The following is a 24,093-nucleotide window of genomic DNA, read 5'->3' as shown; positions in this document are numbered from 1 at the left end:
CTACCTTTTCATGTACCTGTTGGCCATTTGTATGTCTTCTTTGGAAAACTTCTATTCAGTTCCTCTGCCCATTTTTTAATTGGGTTTTTTTGTTTTTTTGCTATTGAGTTGTAAGAATTCTTAATATATTTTGGATATTAACCCCTTATCAGATATATGATTTGGAAATATTTTCTCCCATCCTCCCATCCTTTTCATTTTGTTGTTTATTTCTTTTGCTTTACAGAAGCTTTTTAGTTTGATGTAGTCCCACTTATTTATTTTGCTTTTGTTGCTTGTGGTTTTACTGTCATATCCGGAAAATCTCTGTGAAGTCAAGGAGCTTTTTTTCTATGTTTTTTTCTAGGAGTTTTATGGTACAGGTCTTACATTTAAGTCTTAAATCCATTTCATGTTCATTTTTGTGAGTGGGGTAAGATATGAGTCTAATTTCATTCTTCTGCATGTGGTTATCCAGTTTTCCCAACCCTATTTATTATTGAAGATACTATCCTTTCTCCATTGAGTATTTGTGGCTCCCTTGTCAAATATTAGTTGACTATTTATGTGTGGTTTATTTCTGGGCTCTCGATTCTGTTCCATTGGCTTGTGTGTCTATTATTATGCCAGTGCTGTACTATTTTGATTACTATAGCTTTGTAGTATAGCTTGAAATCAGGAAGTATGATGCTTTGTTATTCTTTCTTGAGATTGTTTTGGCTACTCAGGTTCTCTTGTGGCTCTATACAAATTTTAGGATTGTTTTTCTATTTCTGTGAAAAAAATGCCATTGGAATTTAAATAGGGATTGCATTGAATCTATAGATGGCTTTGGGTAGTATGGACATTTTAACAATGCTAATTCTTTGGATCCATGAACATGGGATATTGTTCCATTTGTGTCTTCTTCAGTTTCTTTCATCAAAGTCTTGTACTTTTCAGTGTACAGATCTTTCACCTCCTTGGTTAAACTTATTCCTTAGTATTTTATTGGTTTTGATGCTACAGTGAATGGAATTATTTATTTCTTTTTCAGATGTTTTGCTGTTAGTGTATAGAAACACAGCTGTTTTCTGTATGTTGATTTTGTATCCTGCAACTTTACTGAATTCATTGTTTAGTTCTAGCAGATTTTTGGTGGAATCCTTAGGATTTTCTACATATAAGATCATATCATTTGCAAATAAAGATAATTTTATTTCTCTCTTTCCTGTTCGGATGCCTTCTTTTCTTTGTCTTGCCTGATTGCTCAGAGTGGTCTTGTAAAAACACCAATCAATTCATGTTACTTGTGAGATTAAAACCAAAAAGACCAAAATCCTTCATGAAGCCTACATGACGCTGCGTGCACTGGTCCACCTCTTCAGCCTCATTGTTCACCTCTGCCCTGACACTCTGGCACAGTGTATTCCAACCACTCTGATCTTTTAGTCCTCAAGCTCACTATACTACTTTCTACCTCAGGGCCATGAGACCTGCAATTCCTTTGATGTAAAAGACTGTTACCCTCCCCTCTTCCTCTAATAAATTCCTATTTTTCCTTCAGCTCTCAGCTAAAATATCACTTACTCACAAATACCTTCCCTGACCCACTCCCTGCTTCCCAACACAAACACACAAAGTCATGGCCATCTAAAGTATGCTTTTAAAGTCCTATGTAGTATTTTTCATACTTTTTATTTATAGTACTTTTTATAGCTTATTTGATTATTTTATAATTTCTCCCCCATAAATGTTTAGTATTATGACACTAAACATGAATACATAAATTATAATATCAACCAAAGGCCAATAATCGTATGATTTATAGTGTGTTGACTATTCTACTTCAGTGTGTGGGTAGAAAAAGTGTAAATTTGACAATTTCATCCCCTTTGGTGACTGGAAAGAAGAGGATTGTCAATTTTAAGTTACAACTACAAAGGCTTTTTGGTGGTAGTAAAAGAGATTTGCCAGGCAACATATCTGCCCCATTTGATGAACAGGGTCAGTAATGATATCATTTTAAATGAGAGTAGTAACAATTTCTCCAAATAGTGCCAGAATTTGCCCTTGAGGATATACTCATCTTTGTGTACCCCATAAACTTGGAAAACTTATAAGTGACTAAGTCTGACAAACAGAACCATTTATAAACAATGGATGCATTCTCTGAGAAAAAGCAGGTTGATCATCAGTAAATATTTATTGATTCTTATATGTAAATGATACCACCTTTGATGGGCTTATTACATTCTAGCTAGGGAGGCAAAAATGTTTTGAAATTGTTTTAAAGTGTTTATGTACAGCATTGGATATTAAGTTAATTAATATCACAGATAGTAAGTACTATAGGAGTGTGCTTTAACATTTATTTTCCATTTTTATCATATTTTAGTCCAAATTGTATTATTTTTAGATTTCACATAATTTTTTCAGTCGTACATCTCCTGGCCTCTGCTACTCTTAGTACTTTGTAAAGCTGTAATGTGGATCTTTATCCTTATAACATAAATAAAAGGATAATTATAACACCTAAGTTCTGTCTTTGGGAATTATGCAGAATTAAATTTTCCTCATGTGGATACTTTCCATGATCATACCTTTTAAATAACTAATTTTACAATTAGTCTGACTTATCAGAGGGAAGTTCATTTTAAGTAATAAAAATTATAATTGTATGTATTAGAAACAATATTATCAGAAATTGAGTTCTGATTTTTCTCTGGGAAAAGAATTTTATCCCTATATGTGTGTGCATGCACACTTGTATGTGTATGTATGTATAAGAAAGAAGAAAGGCTTTTCTTGTCACTAATTATAGGCTTTCCTTTGGCAGAGCTGCCTAGCAACATAACTGCTCTATGGGAAAATTGTTGATTGTAATGGAGTGAACTTAATGTTCCTGGCATGTTCTGTGTCATAACCAATTTATTGGGTTTTGTGACTAGGCTACAAAATTAGACAGCACGTGGCATTGCTGTGTCCATATGTAGACGAGAAAACCTCCAGTAATCCCTCCTGAAGGAAGATCTGGACCTATGCTACAAGGATACACAGACACTCTTCTGAGTGACTCATGTTAGTTACCTAAATTTTATAAGCAACAACACTGAGCATTACAGAAATAATGTTTTGAGTTATAAGTCAACTTTTTTGTATTCCAAAGTTTAGTTTTTATTTTGCCTGAAATTCTTAAAAATACTTCATTGTGCTGAAAGTTTTAAATTATATCAGAGTTTTAAAATGTGTTCAAACAGAAGATAACCCTTATTCCCTGGAAGTATATTGGGTAGTTTGACAATAACATTTTCAGGTTCTAGTACTTAATAGCATCATGACAATCTATAAAAGTTAACTTATTGTCCAAAGTATATAAAATATTTATAGGGGGGAATGTTTATATAGTAAAGAGAAGACACGGGTATTAATCTTTCTGTTGGGTGACAAATTCTCTACCATATGCTTGGCTTATCTAGCATATGCTTAGCAGGAATACTGACATATTAGAATATGCCATAGTTATACATATTTTAATGCCATTGAATGGTGTTCAAGAAAGGCCCAGGTGCAATCAGATATCCTTTATTCATGTCAAGTTATTGAGTGTCTGTTCTGATACAGGGACTGTGTAAGGTGCTGCATGTTTATTAAGCTCACATTTTAGTGAAAAACGAGGTAAAGGCAAATACATAGTTATAATTTGATAAATGCTCTGATAGATGTTTATGCAATGTTGCATGCAAGTACAATTAAAGGAGAAATAAATTCTGGGAGTAGTTCAGCTTAGCGGTGGCTTCAGAATAGAAATGTTATCTGAAATGTCTGGTTCTTTTTCCTTTAATTTAAAAATTTTTAAATTTTTTTATCGAATTATGGTTGATATACAATAGTATATTATTTTCAGGTGTACAACATAGTGATTTGACATTTATATACATTACAAATTGATCACCGTGATAAGTCTAGTAACCATCTGTCACCATACAGAATTATTCCAGTTATTATTGACTGTATTCCCTGCGCTGTACATTATATTCTCATGACTCCTTTGTTTTATAACTGGAAGTTTGTACTTCTTAATCCTCTTCACCTTTTTCGCTCAACCCCCCACCCACCTCCCCTCTGGCTACCATCAATTTGTTCTCTGTATCTATTTTATTTTGTTTGTCTGTTTGTGGTTATTTTTTTTTAAGATTCCACATAGAAATGAAATCATGGTATTTGTCTTTCTCTGAGGAAATGTCTGGTTCTTAAAGGCAAGGAATTAGGAGACTGAGAAAAACAAAAATAAACATGAGCCATGTGCATACGGTGATTAGTGAAGAGAGATTAGCTTTTCATGGCAGTGAACAACTCTGGCAGTTCAGGCTAACCTTAATGAGCACTTGCTATAGAGCAAGGTCTGTGTGAACAGAGAGAGAGAACAAATGTGAAAGACATGTCAATACCATGACCTATCATTATAATCACTTCCTCTTGAATACATGTTCAACTCCCTCACCCTTCTCCCAATTTCTAGTAGTAATTGCCTGACAAAACTTTAATCCTGGTTAAGTACAACTCTCCACTAATTCTGTGGCTGCAGTGTGCATTTGAAAGTGGCTAGAGAAAAACATGCAATCATGAGGACTGGTTTGATTTAAATTCATGACCTTTAACCTCAAGAGAGTCCTTACTTCTGCTCGGCATTTCTACTTCATTTCCCTGGTCCAATCATTCATCTATTCCCCTAGAGGACTTCTCATACCTCCTCTCTCTTCAGATCTCCACCTCTTCTCTCTCAGGTAATGACTTTGAGTTCTGTTTCTGAAAAAAATAAAAGTTCTGAGAACCGCCCTCCACCACACGTATTCCACCTCCCTGCCTCTGCACCCATATATTCAGCTTTCCCTTCCTCTTATTATGGATAAACTGCCCGTGCTTTTATTTATAACAAAGCCAGTCCCAGCATTTGGACACTGAAACTCATCTTCCCTCGGTACTCAAAGGCAGTGCAATTGTTAGTTTTTCCATCATCCATTTTCCCATTTCTATTGGATCACTCCTCTTAGTATACAACTGCATGGTTATTTCTCTCAATCTGAAAAACAAAGCAAAATAAAGTGAAACAAAAATCTTTCTTGATCCCTTATCCCTTCCAGCTACTGCCCCATTCCCCTGTTCCCTTGTTTGGCAAAACTTCTTTTAAAAAAATCTGCAGATATTGTTTCTAAGTCCTATCCTCCTATTCTCTCTTGAACCTTCCTTAATCAGTCTTTTTTTGCCCAAGTGTCCTACTGAAGATCACGAGTGATTTCATATTGCTGGTCATTTCCCAGTTTTCACCTTACTTTATCTGTTTGGTCACTCAATCATGCCTTCTCTTTGATTCTCTTTCTTCATTTGGCTTCTAGGATATCATGCTTTCTGGTTCCCTTCTATCTTACTGGCTGGCATTCTCATTCACCTTTGCAGCTTTCTCTTCATCTCCCTGTCATACCCTGGAGTAACGCCAAGGATAAGTCCTTGGACCTCTTTTTTTCCCCCATCTTTGCCATTGGTGATCTCATATATTCTCCTGACTTTAAGTACCATCTGTACACTGACAACTTCCAAATTTATATTTATCTTTAATTTACATTTGTCTTTTGGGGCTTTCTGGACCTCTCCCTTCAACCCCAGGCTTATTTATCTGGTCCCGGTGACCTGTTCCAAAATCTTATTATCCCAGGCTCATTTCCTGACCACTTTTAGGTTCCTAATTAAAATACACATCAGGGCTTCCCTGGTGGCGCAGTGGTTGAGAGTCCGCCTGCCGATGCAGGGGACACGGGTTCGTGCCCCGGTCCGGGAAGATCCCACATGCCGCGGAGCGGCTGGGCCCGTGAGCCATGGCCGCTGAGCCTGCGCGTCCAGAGCCTGTGCTCCGCAATGGGAGAGGCCACAACAGTGAGAGGCCCACGTACCGCAAAAAATAAATAAACTATTGTTTGTCTGTATAGTGGATTATTCTGCAGCATTAAAAAATGTGGGTAGAAAATACTTATTTTATAATTTTTTTTTACAGATTTATTTATTTATTTTTAAAATTTTGGCTGTGTTAGGTCTTCATTGCTGCACGTGGGCGTTCTCTAGTTGCGGTGAGCAGGGGCTACTCTTCGTTGCGGTGTGCAGGCTTCTCTTTGTGGTGGCTTCTCTTGTTATGGAGCACAAGGCATGCAGCCTTCGGTACTTGTGGCACGTGGGCTCAGTAGTTGTGGCTCGTGGGCTCTAGAGCACAGGCTCAGTAGTTGTGGCACATGGGATTAGTTGCTCCGCGGCATGTGGGATCTTCCCAGACCAGGGATTGAACCCGTGTCCCCTGCATTGGCAGGTGGATTCTTAACCACTGCACCACCAGGGAAATCCCTTATTTTATAATACTGAGAGAAAGTAGAGTATAGAACAGTATGCATAATCCTATTTTGTTGGAAAAATTTGTGTATGTATGTATAAGAACAGCCCGGAAGGATATACATCAAAATATTAACACTGGTGAGATTGTGGGTCTTCTTTCTCCATTTTTTAATTATCTCTATTTCTAATTTTTTTTCTTATTTTTATCATAAACATGTATTGCTTGCATAGTCTTTTAATATATAAAAATAAATCAGCAGCAATGGTTGGTATGTATCTCACGACTGCACCTGACTGATGCCCAGTCTCCATATCTATCCTGTTTCTAGAGCTGGGCCCCTTTCTTGTGTCTTGAACTCATGGTTCCCCTCTCCATTCACTCCTGCTGCTAGTCGAGCCCTGATTTTGTTCCCCAGTTCTGTTAACTGGGCTTCTGCCTTTTTCTGTTATTCCCGAATCCTTTTCTCAGTAACATCTTTTGAATCCCAGGACTTCTAATACCAGGACCTAGATTTCCTGTCACTCACTAATCACCTTCCTGGGGATTGGTCCCCTGCCTCCAGGCTGGTATCAACAATCCATTTCCTCCTACTGGACATCTTTGATTTTGACTTTCTGCCCTACCTATTTTCCTCTCCAGGTAGAGTTGCCATATCTACCTGCTGGTCAGAACAACCAGCTTCTAACCTGTGCTGGGCTGCCACTTGTTCTACTGCTGCTAATCCCTTTTAGATACCATGAGTTGCCTTCCCTCCCACCCTGACATGCCCACTGCCAGCTGCTGCATCCCAGCAATGAGGCTAGTTCCAGTTTCCTGCACTTTTCAAACTTCTCTGTGCCATCGTAGTTACCTAGGGTCCCCGCTCTACACATCTTATCTTATTAAATTTCTTCAAGTTGGTTCTTTTTTGCAGATTAAAAATACACTAAAAGAATCAACTGGTCAACATCACTAATCATTAGAGAAATGCAAATCAAAACTACAGTGAGGTATCACCTCATACCAGTCAGAATGGCCATCATCAAAAAATCTACAAACAGTAAATGCTGGAGAGGGTGTGGAGAAAAGGGAACCCTCTTGCACTGTTGATGGGAATGTAAATTGATACAGCCACTATGGAGAACAGTATGGAGGTTCCTTAAAAAACTAAAAATAGAACTACCATATGACCCAGCAATCCCACTACTGGGCATATACCCTGAGAAAACCATAATTCAAAAAGAGTCATGTACCACAATGTTAATTGCAGCTCTATTTACAATAACCAGGACATGGAAGCAACCTAAGTGTCCATCGACAGATGAATAGATAAAGAAGATGTGGCACATGTATACAATGGATTATTACTCAGCCATAAAAAGAAACGAAATTGAGTTATTTGTAGTGAGGTGGATGGACCTAGAGTCTGTCATACAGAGTGAAGTAAGTCAGAAAGAGAAAAACAAATACTGTATGCTAACACATATATATGGAATCTAAAAAAAAAAAAATGGTAATGAAGAACCTAGGGACAGGACAGGAATAAAGATGCAGACGTAGGGGCTTACCTGGTGGCGCAGTGGTTGAGAGTCGGCTTGCCAATGCAAGGGACACGGGTTCGTACCCCAGTCTGGGAAGATCCCACAGGCCGCAGAGCGGCTGGGCCCGTAAGCCACGGCCGCTGAGCCTGCACGTCCGGAGACTGTGCTCCGCAATGGGAGAGGCCCGCGTACCACACACACAAAAAAAAGATGCAGATGTAGAGAATGGACTTGAGGACATGGGGAGGGGGAAGGGTAAGGTGGGACAAAGTGAGAGAGTGGCATGGACATATATACAGTACCAAATGTAAAATAGATAGCTAGCGGAAAGCAGCTGCATAGCACAGGGAGATCAGCTCGGTGCTTTGTGTCCACCTAGAGGGGTGGGATATGGAGGGTGGGAGGGAGATGCAAGAGGGAGGAGATATGGGGATATATGTATGTGTATAGCTGATTCACTTTGCTATAAAGCAGAAACTAACACACCATTGTAAAGCAATTATACTCCAATAAAGATGTTAAAAAAAAAAAAAGAATCACCTGGTAGTTAGTAACTTGCATTTTCTGCTGTTGTTTAAGGTTTAGGTGACTAACAGTGAGAAATCTTTGGATGAACTTTGCCCATCACACTTGGTCTCTACTGTAACACTTACCATAGGTGTACCAATAGAGGGCACTCTTCCCATTGAGAGGCACAGTACTGAACTTAAAAGTTTCTACCTCAGTGCCTCTCAAGCAGAAGTAGCAATGAATTACCTGTTATAAAACAGTGCTTACATATATATGGAATCAAAAAAAAATGGTTCTGAAGAACCTAGGGGCAGGACAGGAATAAAGACGCAGATGTAGAGAATGGACTTGAGGACACGGGGAGGCGGAAGGGTAAGCTGGAACGAAGTGAGAGAGTGGCACTGACATATATACACTACCAAACGTAAAATAGATAGCTAGTGGGAAGTAGCCGCGTAGCACTGGGAGATTAGCTCTGTGCTTTGTAACCGTCTAGAGGGGTGGGATAGGAAGGGTGGGAGGGAGACGCAAGAGGGAAGGGATATGGGGATATATGTATACGTATAGCTGATTCACTTTGTTATACAGCAGAAGCTAACACAACACTGTAAAGCAGTTATATTCCAATAAAGATGTTAAAAAAAATAAAAAGTACACAAGTTAACACAACATTGTAATGCAACCATATTTCAATACAAAATAAAGGAAAAAAACAGTGCTTAATTGTTTGTTTTTTCCAATGTTGTACCCAGGTATTACTTTGTTTCTCCCGAGATACATCTGTGTTGGGTCACTTTGCATACAACAGTGCTTCACCACCGAAATCATACATAAGAGGTAAACTTTTAGTATATAAAGGAAGTATTCTTTAATACTTACATAATCATGCCAAGACTGTTTACTTTATAGCATATATTGGTTGTCAAAATTTTTGTTGTAAATTATTTAATAAGATGCCTCTCAGGTTATTGTAACTATCTTTCACTCCCGCTTAGATCAGTGCCCAAGCCACTTATCGCAGATCACAGGAAAGTGGTTCCCAAAAACAGCAATTTAAAATTACTTCTTTATTTTCCCTGTTGCTCTCTCCTCTGTTGCTGTTTTTGCCATATCTGTTGACTTTTACTTACCCTTCTAACTATGAGTTTATCAGTTGAATTTGCTTTCTCTTTTTTTTGCTTTCTTTATTCCTTCTCTCAAAATGTTACACCACACTTAAAGTTTGATATAATTTATATGCTATTAGCTTTCTTAATTCTATTTTATTGCTTGCTTCTCTTTATCACTAGCTGTCTACAAGATAATGCTATTTCAGTATCCTGCTATCACCTGGCAATTGAACCAATTTCAGCTGGAAGCCTTTCCCCGATTTCTCCTTTTCATTAAGTAGTGAACACCCAGCACTGGAAGCTTATAAGCCTATTGTGCATGGTCATTCTGCTATTCCCAGAAAGAAAGATGCTGTTTGTCCTGTATCTCCTAAGTCCAACTGTCTGCCTGCTTACTACAACCCCTGCCCTAAGACAGGCCCACATTGCCAGTGCTGGGATCAGGCTCCCCCCACTTGGGGGCTCTCTTGGTTACATTGCTTCTATACTGAATCGACAGAAGCATTTGGTTTACTTGTTCGTTTCTTTCATATCATCTGCTGAAAAACTGATTATAGAACTTATCTGATGGACTTGCCTCTAAATTCAGCCCTCCGTCAGTTGATCCTGTATTAACCTAGCTAACTTTGATTCTCTGTTTATTCCACATTACCCCACTTTCATTCTAAGCCTCTATATATTCCCTAAACATGGAAAGATTCCCACTCCTGCACCCCCAAAATCATAGGTTCTTGAAGAACTAGCCTATATCTCACAGTATCAGAAAAACTCAGATTATTTCCTTCTATGTAGGGAAAAACCCAATTCTTTCCGACTGTGTTTTGCTCCTGTGTTTTTAATTTACTACTCACACAAAGCACTTCACTTCTGACACTTTTGGTCGCACATATGTGGGGAGTTTTCCCCACAATAACAAGCTAGTCTTGACACCCCCGGGTGTCCTGCAGTTTAACTCAATTCTAACACTGTCTACCTAGAGATGGTGTCAGATCCCACAGGTTAAGGACTCAGTCCTCACATACATACACACACACACACACACACACACTTCAGACACCAGTCACAAGCTTAGGTTATCACCTGTGCTTCTGACCAACTGGCTTTAGACTGGAAGTTCCAACAACCCTCTCCTTGGGTTTGACTGATTTACTAGAGAGGCCCACAGAACTCAGGGAAACACATACTTACATTTACCAGTTGGTTAAAGGATATGATAAAGAATACAAATGAACAGCCAGATGAAGAGATACATAGGGCTACGCCTGGGAGGGTCACAAGCATAGAAGCTTCTGTCCCCATGGAGTTGGAGTGCGTCTTCTTCCCAGTGTTGATGTGTTTGCCCACCTAGAAGCTCTTCAAACCCCCTACTTCTGGGGTTTTATGGAGTCTTCCTCACAGAGGCATGATCAATTATTAAACTCCATTTCCAGTTCCTCTGGAGTATGAGGGGGTGGGGCTGCTAATCAAGGCTTGGTCTTTCTGGTGACCAGCGCCCGTTCAGAAGCCCACTCAGAGTCACCCCAATAGAATGAAGGATGCTCCCAATGCTCTTATCACTTAGGAAAGTACAAGGGTTTCAGGAGCTCTGTGCCAGCAACCAGGGGCAGAGACCAATATACATTTTCCATTGTCTCCAAGTCCACCAACCCATCATCAATTTCCCTCTCCTCGAAACCTCTAAAGCACTTAAAGCCTGTGCCAGAAAACTTACCAAACATATCTTAATGTTTCCTGTTTTAGTCTGGATTATAAGCCACATGGTTCAGACACCATATCTCATATCTACTCTGTTTGCCTCTCGGCACCTAGCCCAGTATTGGGTACCCAGCAGGTATTCTCTATCATCCATCCATCTACCTACCTACCCATCTATCATTTCATTCTCTTCTTACTCACAAGATCAATCCTTGTTGTCTCCACCCTAACCTAAACTGCTCATGCAGTTCTTCATTTCCTCTCTCCCACCATTCCCAACCAAAAAAAAATGTTTAATTAAAAATCTTACCTTAAAGCCAAGTGCAAAAACGCACGTGACTTTTCAGTAGACTCAACAGTGTTAGAAAAACTGTCAAGATAAGAGCTACCTACTTTTTCCCACCTCAGTAGAAGGTGGGAAAAAACTCAGACCTTTGAAAGTTTTGAGGAAAAACTTTTTAAAACTCACTTAAACATTTAATTATGGTGAATGTACTTTAATTTTCTGAGATAATCCTGATTTCAAATATTTAGCCTCATTCTCAGACCATATCAATTGTTTAGGAATTAAGAAAATATTACCACCATACAGTGAAAGACATTTAATTTTAACTTTTTAGCTCACTCCATAAAAATGTAAACTAATGAGGTGTTGCAAAGCTTAGGACTTAATGACTAGACTAGAATTACTTATAATCAACACAACAATTCTAGGCTTACAAAGAGATGCTGCTCTTAAGTGCTTAAGGAGCTTGAAAACGTTTGTTCTTTTAATTATTTTGTATCACTTACCTTGTAGTGCTTAAGTTTATATTATTGACTTTAATTGATGAAAGGATTTGCTAATACCAAAAGATGGGCTGGCATATTTTCAAATTAATTCCATATCTTAAAATGAAATGAAAGGAGATTGTACTATAGTAGTTTTTAAATTCCATTAATTTTTAGTATATTCACAAAATTAATTTTTAAAGTTTTTTCTATTTTATCTAATCATATTGGAACTCTCTATGGTTTTCTCTTACAGGAAAACTAGGACTAGAAGAATATGCTGTCTTTTATCCACCAAATGGTAAGAGCAATGCTATTGCTCCCTCTAGTGGGAAATAGGAAAATTACAACTTTTATAATAGCACTGTGACTTCTTATTCTCTCTTTAAATGGATAATAATTTATCATCTAAAATAAACCTTCTATAGAATAACTATTCTAATTAATTTCATGTTTGTGGTAGTTTTTTGCTGAACTGTGCATATCCTTTCTGATTTTCCTTGAGACCAGTAGTAGCATTTGTGAGAAAGCTAAGAAGACTCAGGTGTCTAAGTCCAGGGTGCCTAGCTTTCCTCTGAAGGACATTAACTCGTCCGTCTAGGACCTTCCTTCTGGCTTTATTGGAGCAGTGCCCTAATGAGTGGGTTGTCTTGTGTTGCACTTTATTGTTCTCATGATTTGACAAGTGTAATATTTATAAATAAAAATATTCCAAGAAATACGTCACTGAAAAAAGTATGTTTTGATTAAAGTGATCAAATGTATAGTGACCTCCTTGAATATCATTTCTTTGAGATTATCAGATAGTTTTAAGATATGCTCCTTGGAAAAGCAATATATAGCAGTCCTTATTATGATACTATAATGTTGCATCCTGAAGAAGTTCTTTTACTCCAGCAGAGTTAAGAACATGGGCTTTGTAATCCTGCAGACCTGGGTTCAGATCCCAGTTCTGCCAACTCACCCTATGACCTTGGGTAAGTTATACATCTTCGCTGAACTTCAGATTTGTCATCTATAGCACATGGGTGACAGATTAAAGGAGGTAACACTGTATGACACAGCACCGGATGTGTAGTGAGTGCTCACAAAATGCAGCTGATACAAGTTGCGTTTAGCTTCTTTACTGACCAGCCCATCTGAAACTCATCCTTGGCTTTCATGGCACTGTCCTCTCCTTGTACCTCTCAGTGTGCTGTCCCAGGTTCCTTCACAGGCTAGCCTCCTCTGTCCCTCTTTAAGCACTGGCATTCCAATGTCCCACCCCACTCTTGTTCTGCTGCTCTTTTTCTTTTTCTGCTTCTCTTCTTTTCACACATTTTCCTAGGACTTCTTATCTGCTCTCTTGCTTCTATTTGTTAATTACTCTAAAACTGATATCTTCAATTCTGACTTCTACATTATTCAACTCAAATTTAACCTGAACTAATTACTCTTCATATGCCCACTATTTAAAAAAGAAAAACAACAAAGGCAAACTTAAATTTAAAAAACAAAACGACAGCAACAAGATAAACCAAACACTGTCCTCTTTCTCTCTCCCGTTAATTGTACTCTCATTTAACCAGTAATTCAAGGCCTAAAATCTGGTAGTCATCCTTGATTCCTTTCAATCTTGGACCCCCTTCATCTAATAAATCACCAGGATCATCCAGTCTTATCTTCAAACTACATCTGGAACCCTCTCTACCTCACCATAACTACTACCTTGCCCTCATTCAGGCTTTACTATCTCTAGTTTGTTCATTGCAACTGACACCTAACTTGTCTCCCTTCCTCCAGTCTTTTCTAGCTTTTCTCTGTCTTTTACAATGCTGTCTCAGTTATACAGCTAAAAGGAAAATCTGAAAATTGCCATTTTTCTCCTTAAAGTTTTTTATTAATGGCTCCCCATTTCTTTATAGGCAATGTCCAAGCCTCTCAGCATGGCATAAGACATGGCATAAGACAACCTCTCTTGACTCTGGCCCCTATTCAGTCTAACTCCTAGCTTCATTTCTCACCATTTCCCATTTCACTTTTTTTTTTTAATTGCAACAATATCAAATTATTAATTCTTCACACAAACACAGCTACATACTCTCAGAAAAGCACTATGCTGCTTTCCTACCTCATGACTTCTGTTCCTATGCTTGTAATAGCACATTCAACATTTCTTCACCTGGCTGCCCTCTGGTTCAGCTCAGGCATGATCCTCTCCAGGAGACTTTCCTTGGAACCCCAGGTGAGGTTAAGGGCCCTTTCTCTAGGCTCCCATTGTACCCAGTGTGAATATCTTTGGTATCTCTTACTATATTATCTTGGCATTAATTGTTTATGCTTTATCTCCCCCTCTAGATTGCAAGCCTCTTGAGGTTTAGGACCATATCATTCATTTTTGCTCCTCCAGTGTCTAGCTATAGTAGGACCTTAATGAGTATTTATTTGAACTAAATTAGAGGCTTTTTAATCTTAATATTTATGTGTAAACTTTGTTACATCTGTCTCCCCAGAAACTTAATTTTCATATAACTTTTTATATTTATATAAGAATCGGAAAATAAGAAAAAATAAATACCTCTGAAAGGCCAAATGAAATGTCCGTGGAGTCAAGTTTCTTTTCTCTCTTTATATATAGGAGAGCTTTTCCAACTTAGTTTAGAATATATTCGCTTTTACTTAACACACATGCCTAACAAACTTGGTTTGCTGGTTTTTATGACCCCTGTAACAGAAGAAGTACAGAAAGAAACTGATATACATAGGAAAAATGATTAACAACAGTAGAAGTGAAAATCAGAGACCTCACAAAGGAAAATAGAAAAGCTATAAAACAGCATATAAAAGCACTCCTGCAAATAGGTCTGGGACCATTTCATGTAAAAGCCAATAACCCTCCACCCTTTAAATAAGTATCATTGCGTTGTAACATATTATAGTAATTTAAGACTTTTATAATGAGCTAAGGCACCAAGAAAAAAAATGTTGCTATAACAATAATAGTAATAGTAGTCACAGCAGTAGCAGCTAACATTTGTCCATGCAGAACTATATACTAAGCAGTGTGCTAAGTACATCCCATGTGTTAATTCATTTAATCCTTACGAGAACCTTCTGAGGCAGCTACTAGTATTCTCCCTATTTATAGATAAAGAAGCTGAGGCACAGGGTGTTAACTTGCCCAGCTGGTGAGTGGCAAAGCCAGGCTTTGAACCCAAGTTCCTTGACTTCAGAAAAGAAGTCAGACTTTTTTTTAAAAAAAAAACGTTCTTTTTTAAGAAAAAATATGTTTATCATTTATTTTAGGCTGCGTCGGGTCTTAGCTGGAGCACGCGGGATCTTCGTTAAGGCATGCAGGATCTTTCACTGCGGCGCACAGGCTCTTTGTTGCAGTGCGCGGGCTTCTCTGTAGTTGTGGCGTGCGGGTTTTTCTCTTCTCTAGTTGTGGCATGCAGGCTCCAGAGCATGTGGGCTGTGTAGTTTGTGGCACGCAGGCTCTAGTTGAGGCGCACGAGCTCAGTAGTTGTGGCATTGGGGCTTAGTTGCCCCGAGGCATGTGGGATCTTAGTTCCCGACCAGGATTCGAACCTGAGTCCCCTGCATTGTAAGGCAGATTCTTTACCACTGGACCACCAGGGAAGTCCCAAGAAGCAGTATTCTTAATCACCATGCCCTACTACCTCAGAAAAATGTTACTGAGTTCATTGTAGTATCTTTTAGAAGAAAATTAAGCGGTTAATATATTGAAAATTTTGATGTATATAACAGGTTCTAGAAACAATTTCATCCAGAAAAAAAATAGTTTAATGTTTAATGGGATAAACCCATTTATTATAAGCTTATGAAAGAAAAATACTACTGAATTTTGGAAAGAGAAGATTGTGGTATTTTAATTTACCCACCTTTTTTGATTCAAGATCTATATTTTCCCCTCTGGCATGAGAAAGCTGCACCAGGAATGTGGGCAGTTGTCTTTATAGCCACCAAAGTAGAGAGTGGGGGGTAGTAGGTGGGTAAATTAAAAGCTGTTCATAAGCTGTTCATAATCTTAATACTTAAGTATCATTTCTTGTCTCAGGTTGTTTTAGAACCTTACCAGAATCAGAGGAGATTCTTCTCTGGGGATTGATTCTGAAACTGCAGAACAAGAAGAGACAAAGAGCATTCAGCCCACTGTCCCTTTGCTCTTTACTCAAGGCAACACCACCCAACATTTGTATATTACCCGCCCTGTTTTTCAACCTCTGCCAAAGATGTGATTACTTTGAAATCTCAAGGACACCTCTCCCACTGCCGCCAAAAGTGGCCTGGCTTTCGTGGTCACAGGGGCTCACCCAGAGAGCTTTGCCTGCAGCTCACTGACACACTGTCCACCCCTGACCCAGCGGCTGCTTAAACGGGGACAGAGGTTTGCTCACTCACTTCCCCACCTGTGATCTCCTTTCCTAGGATGGAAATAACAGGCCATCATGGCATCGGACATTACCCTGTCACCTTATTTGAAGCCTTGTCAGTGGAAAGACTTTCTCTAGTAGATTTATTAAACAACTGGTGAGCAAAAATTTCTGAGCTGAAGGAGACTTCTCACAGGAAATTTTTAAGCTTTTCTTGTTTTTACTCTTTGTTCAACATGTATAACTTTATTTATTCATTTAATAAACACTTATTAAAGGACACAGATAAAGTACCTGCTGCCAAGGAGCTTACATTCTAGTGAGGGAGACATACAATAAACAAGTACATAAGTAGCTACCGTAAATAAATAACTCTGAAAATAATTTCAGAGAGTGACGTGAACAATTAAAGGGAACAGAAATTGATAGTAGGTAGGGAGGTGGGGGAAGGGCACAGCTATTGTAGATAAGGAATCAGAAAAGATGCCTCTGAGGAGGTAGAATGTGAACAGAGCCCAGAATGTGCAGAGTGAGCTGTGCAAAGGAGGAGGAGAAGAGCACTCCAGAGGGAACGCAACATGTTTAAAGTCCTAAGAGGAACATACTTGATGAACTAAAGAACAACAGGATGGCCAGTGTGACTCATGAGAGTGAGCAAAACATAAACCGGTACAAGGTGAGGTGAGAGGTAGACAGGGGCCAGGCCAGTTAGGGGGACAGTTGTTCTACAGTTTTGTCTAGTAAGTCCAATGTCTGGGCTCCCTTAGAGGCAGTTTCTATTAATGTCTTGTTTTGCTGTGAATAGACTATACTTATTTCTTTGCAAGCATAGTAATTTTTTTGCTGTTGATAACTGGATATTTTGAGCATTACATTGTGGTAACTCTGAAAAATCAGATTTTCTCCCCTCCCCAGAACTTGCTGTTGCTTGTTGTGGGTTGTAGTTTTTTAGTGACTTTTCTAAACTGTTTTTGTACAAATTATCTCTTTTTGTATTGAGTGCCCCCTGAAGTCTCTGTTCCATTAGCTTAGTGATCAGTTAGTGATCTGACAGAGATTTCCTTAAATGTCTGAAACCAAAATCAGTCTTCACTGATATACTCTGTGTAGGGAGTACTCCTTCAAGGCTTAGCCAGGCCATTTACGGCTCTGCCTTAGCTTTCACTTCCTGCTTGCACACGGCCCAGAAGTCAGGCAGAAATGAAAGCTGAAGTTCTTCTCAGGTCTTTTCTAGATTCCCCTCATTACAGAGGAGCTTTTCAAAGGCTTTATCCCTCCATATTTATGCCTCTCCAATCTCTTCCTTCCGAGGCTTTTCAGTCTGCCTAGTCCTTGCCCCATCTGTTATCCCTTGCTGCCCCAGGTGGCTAAGGCTAATACATCTGCTTTTATTAAAAAAAAATAAATAAATCTGATAAATATCACCTGGCTGGCCACTTCAGCCCAATCCCTCAGGTAGCTACTGAACAGGTCAAAACACACAACCACAATTTTTTGATTCAAGATCTATATTGCCCCTCTGGCATGAGAAAGCTGCACCAGGAATGTGGACAGTTGTCTTTATAGCCACCAAACTAGAGAGTGGGGGGTAGTCGGTGGGTAAATTAAAATACCACAATCTTCTCTTTCCAAAATTCCGTAGCATCTTTCTTTATTAAGTATTTACTTGGTTGTTGTAAGTTTTTTATTAGATTCCAGAATTCAAAAAAGTTGATTCTAACAGTTCTAGCCAGTTTAACCATTGCTATAGCGGAGGGATGGTGTTTTAGAGTTTTCTGTTTCACTCTTCTCAGTGACATCTCTCCTCCAGTTCCTGATGAATATTTTTAAAAGATCATCCTGACTACTATGTAGAATAAAAGCATAAGCTCCAAGAGAACAAGGACCTTAATAGTTTGATGACCAATATTATCTAGCATCTAGAATCATGCATGGCATAAAGTCACTGCTCAGGAAACATTATTGAATGAGTGAGCTAAGGAATGAGGGAATGAATGTAGAAGGATATAGAGGAGCAAGAATAGAAGCAAGGAGGTGAGACTTATAGGAAAAATATACATAGATCTGACTGAGACTTAAAATAAACAAACATCATAATTTGCTAATACCATTTGTTTCCTACAAGACAAAATAAGTAATTGCTAGTGAACATTAGGGAGAGGAGTGCTAGGACTCCAGAGCAGTGGTTCTCCAGTAAGGGCAATTCCACCCCCTTACCCTCCAGGGACATTTGGCAATGTCTGAAGACACTTCTGGTTGTCAGAGGGGAGGGATATACTACCAGTATCTCCTGGTTAGAGGCCAGGGTTGCTGCTAAACGTCCTACAGTGTGCAGGACAACCCCTCACAACAAAGATTAGGAAAGGCTCTTGGAAGAAATAACAAAAATATATCATTTTAAATCTGCCTGCAAGTGTCAGGTTGATAAATAACAGTGTACTTTGTTATCTAAATTAATCAAATAAATTAAAAACATCGCATAATCCAAAATTCATGTCATGTGTAACTTTGGACATAAATTGAAAAACTAATTATTTAAAGTATCATTTCTAGATTGATATTTAAACATGGTTATGTTCTGATGTTTTGGGAACTTTTAACTACTAAATTTAATAAACTAACAAAGTCATATTCTGAAGTTCCAATTCAGAAAGATAACAGAAATAGCTAGAAAACAATTTGACCATTGTCCTAATCCCTATGCTTACTGACCTGTAGGCTACATGTGAAATGAGAATAAACAGAGGAAATGATGATTTCAACATTGAATTAAATAAATTGTACTAAGTAATCCCAAATGAAAGAGTGTAAAAATTTGCTTTCAACTGGAATGATGTTAAAGTGAATCAGATGTGAGAGTTATGGTACAACTATAAACGCTAAGTATTAATAGAGACAGTGAGGAAATGAAGGGAAAATATTTAGTAAATGCAAAGCTTGTTGATATTTGGGGTGTTTTCTGAGTCATATTTACTATTTATATCTCATCTAGTTCAAGATTTATTTTTGTTGATGATGTTTACCATTCTGGACTATGTCAAAGGCCCATTAAATCATTACTTTATAAAGTTATTTCTATTGAATGGAGTAGGCAGTTAATATTTTAGACTTTCTTCAGTTAGATAGAGGTAGGCTAGGATCTTAAAATAATCACTCATAGCAGACTTGTAGAACTCTAAGGCCAGATTAACGATGGTGTCCCAAGCATCCCAATGCCTCTTGGATGAAGGCCAGGTGGATGAAAACTTGGCCCTTGAAAGACTGAAGTGGTGAGAGGGAAAGGAAAGGATTTTGAAAAACTGGTCAAGAACATGACAGCCTCTGAGATCAAAGAAATGTTTTAGGTGGTATGTGCCCTGGAGTGTTAATGAATTCACTGCTTCTTATGCCTCCTACGTTTGTTTGCCAGAATCTGACATTGTCCTTCTTCAACAGAGCAAACTATGTACCCTCTTCTGGAATCCTAAGCCCTGGTTAATCTTGATTAAGCAGAAGTGAACCTTTATTTAATACTGACAAATTTTTTTTTTTCCTTAGGTTTAAGCTGATACTTAAATGTGGTACTCTCCCTTCTGAGAGCATAAAATAGCTATAGTTAGTGAGCATCTGCTGTGTACTGAATACTGTACTGGTACGCTTTAAATACATTAACTCGTTGGTGCTTTAGTACAACCCAGTGAAGTTAGTAGTATTTATCTCCATTTTCAAAAATGAAAATAGAGACTCAGAGAGTGTTGGTAACTTTCCTGGAGGCACACAAGACTCGAATGCATGTCTGTATGACTTTGTGGGCCATTTATAATTTCAACACTGAGTTATTGAGAACCTCCTGTCCTATATGTTAACTGCTTATTCATAAATGAATCTAATACTTTAATATCTTATTTATAAGCTGTGATTATACTTATAAATGCTTGAATTTCCATCACTAACAACATATATTGAACGTCTCACTTGTAGAAAATACCATGCTGGATGCTGAAGACGATACACAGTATGAATTGTGGCCCTTGCCTCAAATAGCTTATAACCTAGCTGCTTATAGAGCAGCTATAGATTTCAGGACTTGGGGGAAATATGGTGAAAGTGTGATTAACCGTGGGTCATTTTTTTTTTTTTTTTTTTTTTGTGGTACGCGGGCCTCTCACTGTTGTGGCCTCTCCCGTTGCGGAGCACAGGCTCCGGACGCGCAGGCTCAGCGGCCATGGCTCACGGGCCCAGCCGCTCCGCGGCATGTGGGGTCTTCCCGGACCGGGGCACGAACCCGTGTCCCATGCATCGGCAGGCGGACTCTCAACCACTGCGCCACCAGGGAAGCCCTACCATGGGTCATCTTAATACATGCATCCCTTTTGCTTCTTGGCAGTTCACGAATTCATTCACTCTAACCTTCCTAACGAAAAGTGCTCTGTCCTGATTAAGGTATTCCTATACTTAGGACATCTTTAATTAATATTTATAGAAGATGAAAATAATAATAGTAAGGTCTTCATTTCTGACTACTTTAACATGCTTGTTTAAAGGTTTCTTCAGTACTTAATAGAGGAAGGAAAAAGTGTTTTTGCGTAAGAATATAGGGGTTTTGTATAATAGCAACGTGTTTTGATATTTAGTATTTAGAAAGATGTAATGTATACTTATATTTTTGTAAGGTATCAAAATATGCCTTCTATTTATGAACTTATTTTTCTCTCTTAGTTTTTCTTTCACATGTCAACATGATTAGGCGAAGATGAACTTTTAAAATTATTTGTTAAAAGTTTATAATCAATAAAGGAAATAAAATGAAGCCGCAATTAGGGAAGATAGAAAAAAGATGGGTGTTCACAAGAAGAAAAAGGGACTCAACCAAAGATAGAAACAGAGAGAGAAATTAAAGAAGAAAGATGGTCTTTGGACCCTCCTAAGTATTCCATTGAACTAGACTGGTGGCTATAGTGTCATTAGGAATATTGACTTTCAGTGTGTGTATCTAATCTGGTTTTGAACTTTTTTGTTTTTAGAAAGCAAAAAACTTTTAAGTTGGTAAAGAATCTTAACCATTGGAAGATTCTCATATGTCCAGTTTTCTTCACGTCTCACAAATTTTTCTGTATTTGCCCTAGACATAATTGTTGAGCATAGAACTCTACAGTTAGATGATATTTCAGAGACAATCTTACTCCCTTTTAATGACAGCCAATTACTGAAGCTCAGGAGGATTGATGACTTTGCTAAGGTTACCCAGCTGGCTTCTGATAAGCCCACAGTGGAATCCTGATCTCCCGACTAGAGACCAATAAATTTCTTGCTCCTTCTCTATTCATCATTAACTTACCCATCTACCCATTCATTCATTCAGCAAAACTATATTCATTATCAACTATGTGGCATCATAAAATGCATGCAAAGATGAATAAAGCATATTTCCCGTCCTCTGGAGCAATCTGTCAAACAGCTAATGATAACACTAAACTGTGAAATTATAGTGATGGAAATGTGAACAAAGTGCCATGAGAATGCAGAAGAATGAGCATTTAATTATGATTAAGAGCTTTGGTATGTTTCTCTGAGACGTTACTTGTCCTTAGCAAGGTTTTGATAGACATTAAAGCAATTCATGGTACAGAATTACCAAGTTCAAAGCTACCAAAGTATGAAAGTGCATGATGAGTTCTGACGACGATGACTAATCTAGTGTGGCTGTACCACAGTAGGTATAGAGTCAGGTAGATATATCTCAGGTTGCCATCGTGAATGGTTAAGACCAGATCAAGGTTTTGAATTTCACTCTGTAGACACTTAGCCTATATTATAAGGCTAGAATGTGAATTCCACAAATATAGAGAAAACGTTATATTCGTTTTAATCTCTCCAGAGGCTATAGAGTAGGTTTTTAAACACTGATTAATTGTGTGAGTAGGAACTCAGCAAATACTTGGTGGATGGATGAATGGTCAGAGGAAAATCCTTGATAGATGTAGAGGTCTTTTTCATGGTCTCATCAACCTTTTTAGAAGATAACCTGAACCATTACGAAAGTTTGTTGGAGGGCAGAGAGTGTTGGTAAAGGGATACCAATCAGGAGGCTCTTGCAGGACCATAGGTAATAGTTCATCAGAGCCTGAACTCCACCCTGGCAGTAGGAAGGAAGCGAACAGTTGAAAAATGGTAGAGGTAGATTCTCTAGGACTGCATATATTCATTCCACAAACATTTAATGAGTACCTTTTATATTCGGGGCAATAAGCTTGCCTCTGGGAATAGAGATAAATAAGGAATAGTTTTTGTACTCAGGTAATTTATTTCACTGGAAGAGAGAAAAACAAAAAATGATTGTATGATAAGAGAATGGAAACATCATTTGTTAAGTACTGACTTTGCATCAAGTGTCGTGCTAGGCATGTAACATACATCATCTTATCTAATTTTCACAACTTCATTGGTATTGTCCTCATTTTGCAGCTGAAGGAAAGTCTGTTCCTAATTTTTGCAGGGTCCAGGGCAGGAGTGCAATTGGAAGCCCACCTACTATAAGTCTAGATTTTTAGAAGTTATAAATCAGACTAATAAACTGATAAGTAAAGTCTACTTTGTTTTCTTGTCTTGAAAAATATACCTTTGTAACAGTCTGGAAGGCCAGCTTCAGATTCAGAATTCTTAGACTCCTCAGAAGTCCCTAGCTTGTGGTATCCCTCACCCGCTTCTTATCTATGACTCTACCCCACACCTGGACAGACTTCATGCATGTGGACCCACTAGCCTGCAGGTCCAAGCTCTGTTCACATCTTCCGCAAATAACCATCCTTTGCCCACCTCTCCATCCTGAGGATAGCACCCATCAAGAAGGTACCTCCACCTAAGAGGCTGTGCAGACCCTGGAAGCTGGCTAGGAGCCTTTGGGCTGGGAATTTCAGAGTCTTGGGTGTCTGGGTTGTGGTCTGAAAGGAGGGACATGAACTCTGGGTGAGGGGTATAGTCAGAGGAGGGCCAGAGCAGGGCCCTTACTCCAAGGCCCCCTGCCTTGGTCTAAGAGCAGTACTGGATAAGGAAACAGGTTAAGTAAGCAACCTAAGTGTACACAGGTAGAAAGTGGAACCAGAATTGCTCAGGTCTGTCTAGGCTCACAGAGGTGAAAGGGTACCTCAACCAGTCAGGGCAAATCAGCTGATACAAGAGTACTGATTAATGAATGATTGCGGGTAGAGAGTCAGGGGCTGTCAGGGAGATCTTTCTAGGAGGAGTATTGTTTAAAATCTCTAAGGGGGCCTCCCTGGTGGCGCACTGGTTAAGAATCCACCTGCCAATGCAGGGTTCGAGCCCTGGCCCGGGAAGATCCCACATGCTGTGGAGCAACTAAGCCCATGCGCCACAACTACTGAGCCTGTGCTCTAGAGCCCGTGAGCCACAACTACCGAGCCCGCGTGCCACAACTACTGAAGCCCACGTGCCTAGAACCCGTGCTCTGCAACAAGAGAAGCCTCTGCAATGAGAAGCCCACACACCTCAACAAAGAGTAGCCCCCGATCACCACAACTATAGAAAGCCGCGCGCAGTAATGAAGAACCAAAGCAGCCAAAAATAAATAAATTAAATAAATAAATTTATTTTTAAATAAATAAAATAAAATCTCACAGGGGTGGGGCTGGGACACAGCTAGAGGTGTAGGAGAGCATGGCCTACAGCCCTTGTCCTTAAGCCCCAGAGGCTGAAGGGTTGGCAATCAGTTTGGCAGGGTTAGAGTTGTGCTTGCGGGGTAGGGAAGAAAAATGAAGCTGCTGATTTTAGACTGTGGCTGA

General features: G+C 38.9%; 1 protein-coding gene across 2 annotated transcripts in view; it reads left to right on the top strand.

The window, feature by feature from the left end:
• The window catches only part of TBC1D19 (TBC1 domain family member 19), a 156,222-nt gene that overhangs the window by 107,743 nt on the left and 24,386 nt on the right, over positions 1 to 24,093 (top strand). For both annotated transcript variants that reach the window (XM_029235523.1, XM_029235522.1), the window contains 2 exons: positions 9,120 to 9,204; positions 12,199 to 12,243. In XM_029235523.1, the coding sequence (XP_029091356.1) occupies positions 9,120 to 9,204; positions 12,199 to 12,243 (130 nt within the window). The remainder of the gene's footprint in view (positions 1 to 9,119; positions 9,205 to 12,198; positions 12,244 to 24,093) is intronic.

The sequence above is a fragment of the Monodon monoceros genome, unplaced genomic scaffold (genome assembly GCF_005190385.1).
Source record: "Monodon monoceros isolate NGI ecotype Baffin Bay Population unplaced genomic scaffold, NGI_Narwhal_1 Super_Scaffold_20, whole genome shotgun sequence".
Taxonomy (NCBI): domain Eukaryota; kingdom Metazoa; phylum Chordata; class Mammalia; order Artiodactyla; family Monodontidae; genus Monodon; species Monodon monoceros.
The sequence above is the reverse complement of the archived record's forward strand: the minus strand, read 5'-3'. Positions and strand labels throughout refer to the sequence as shown.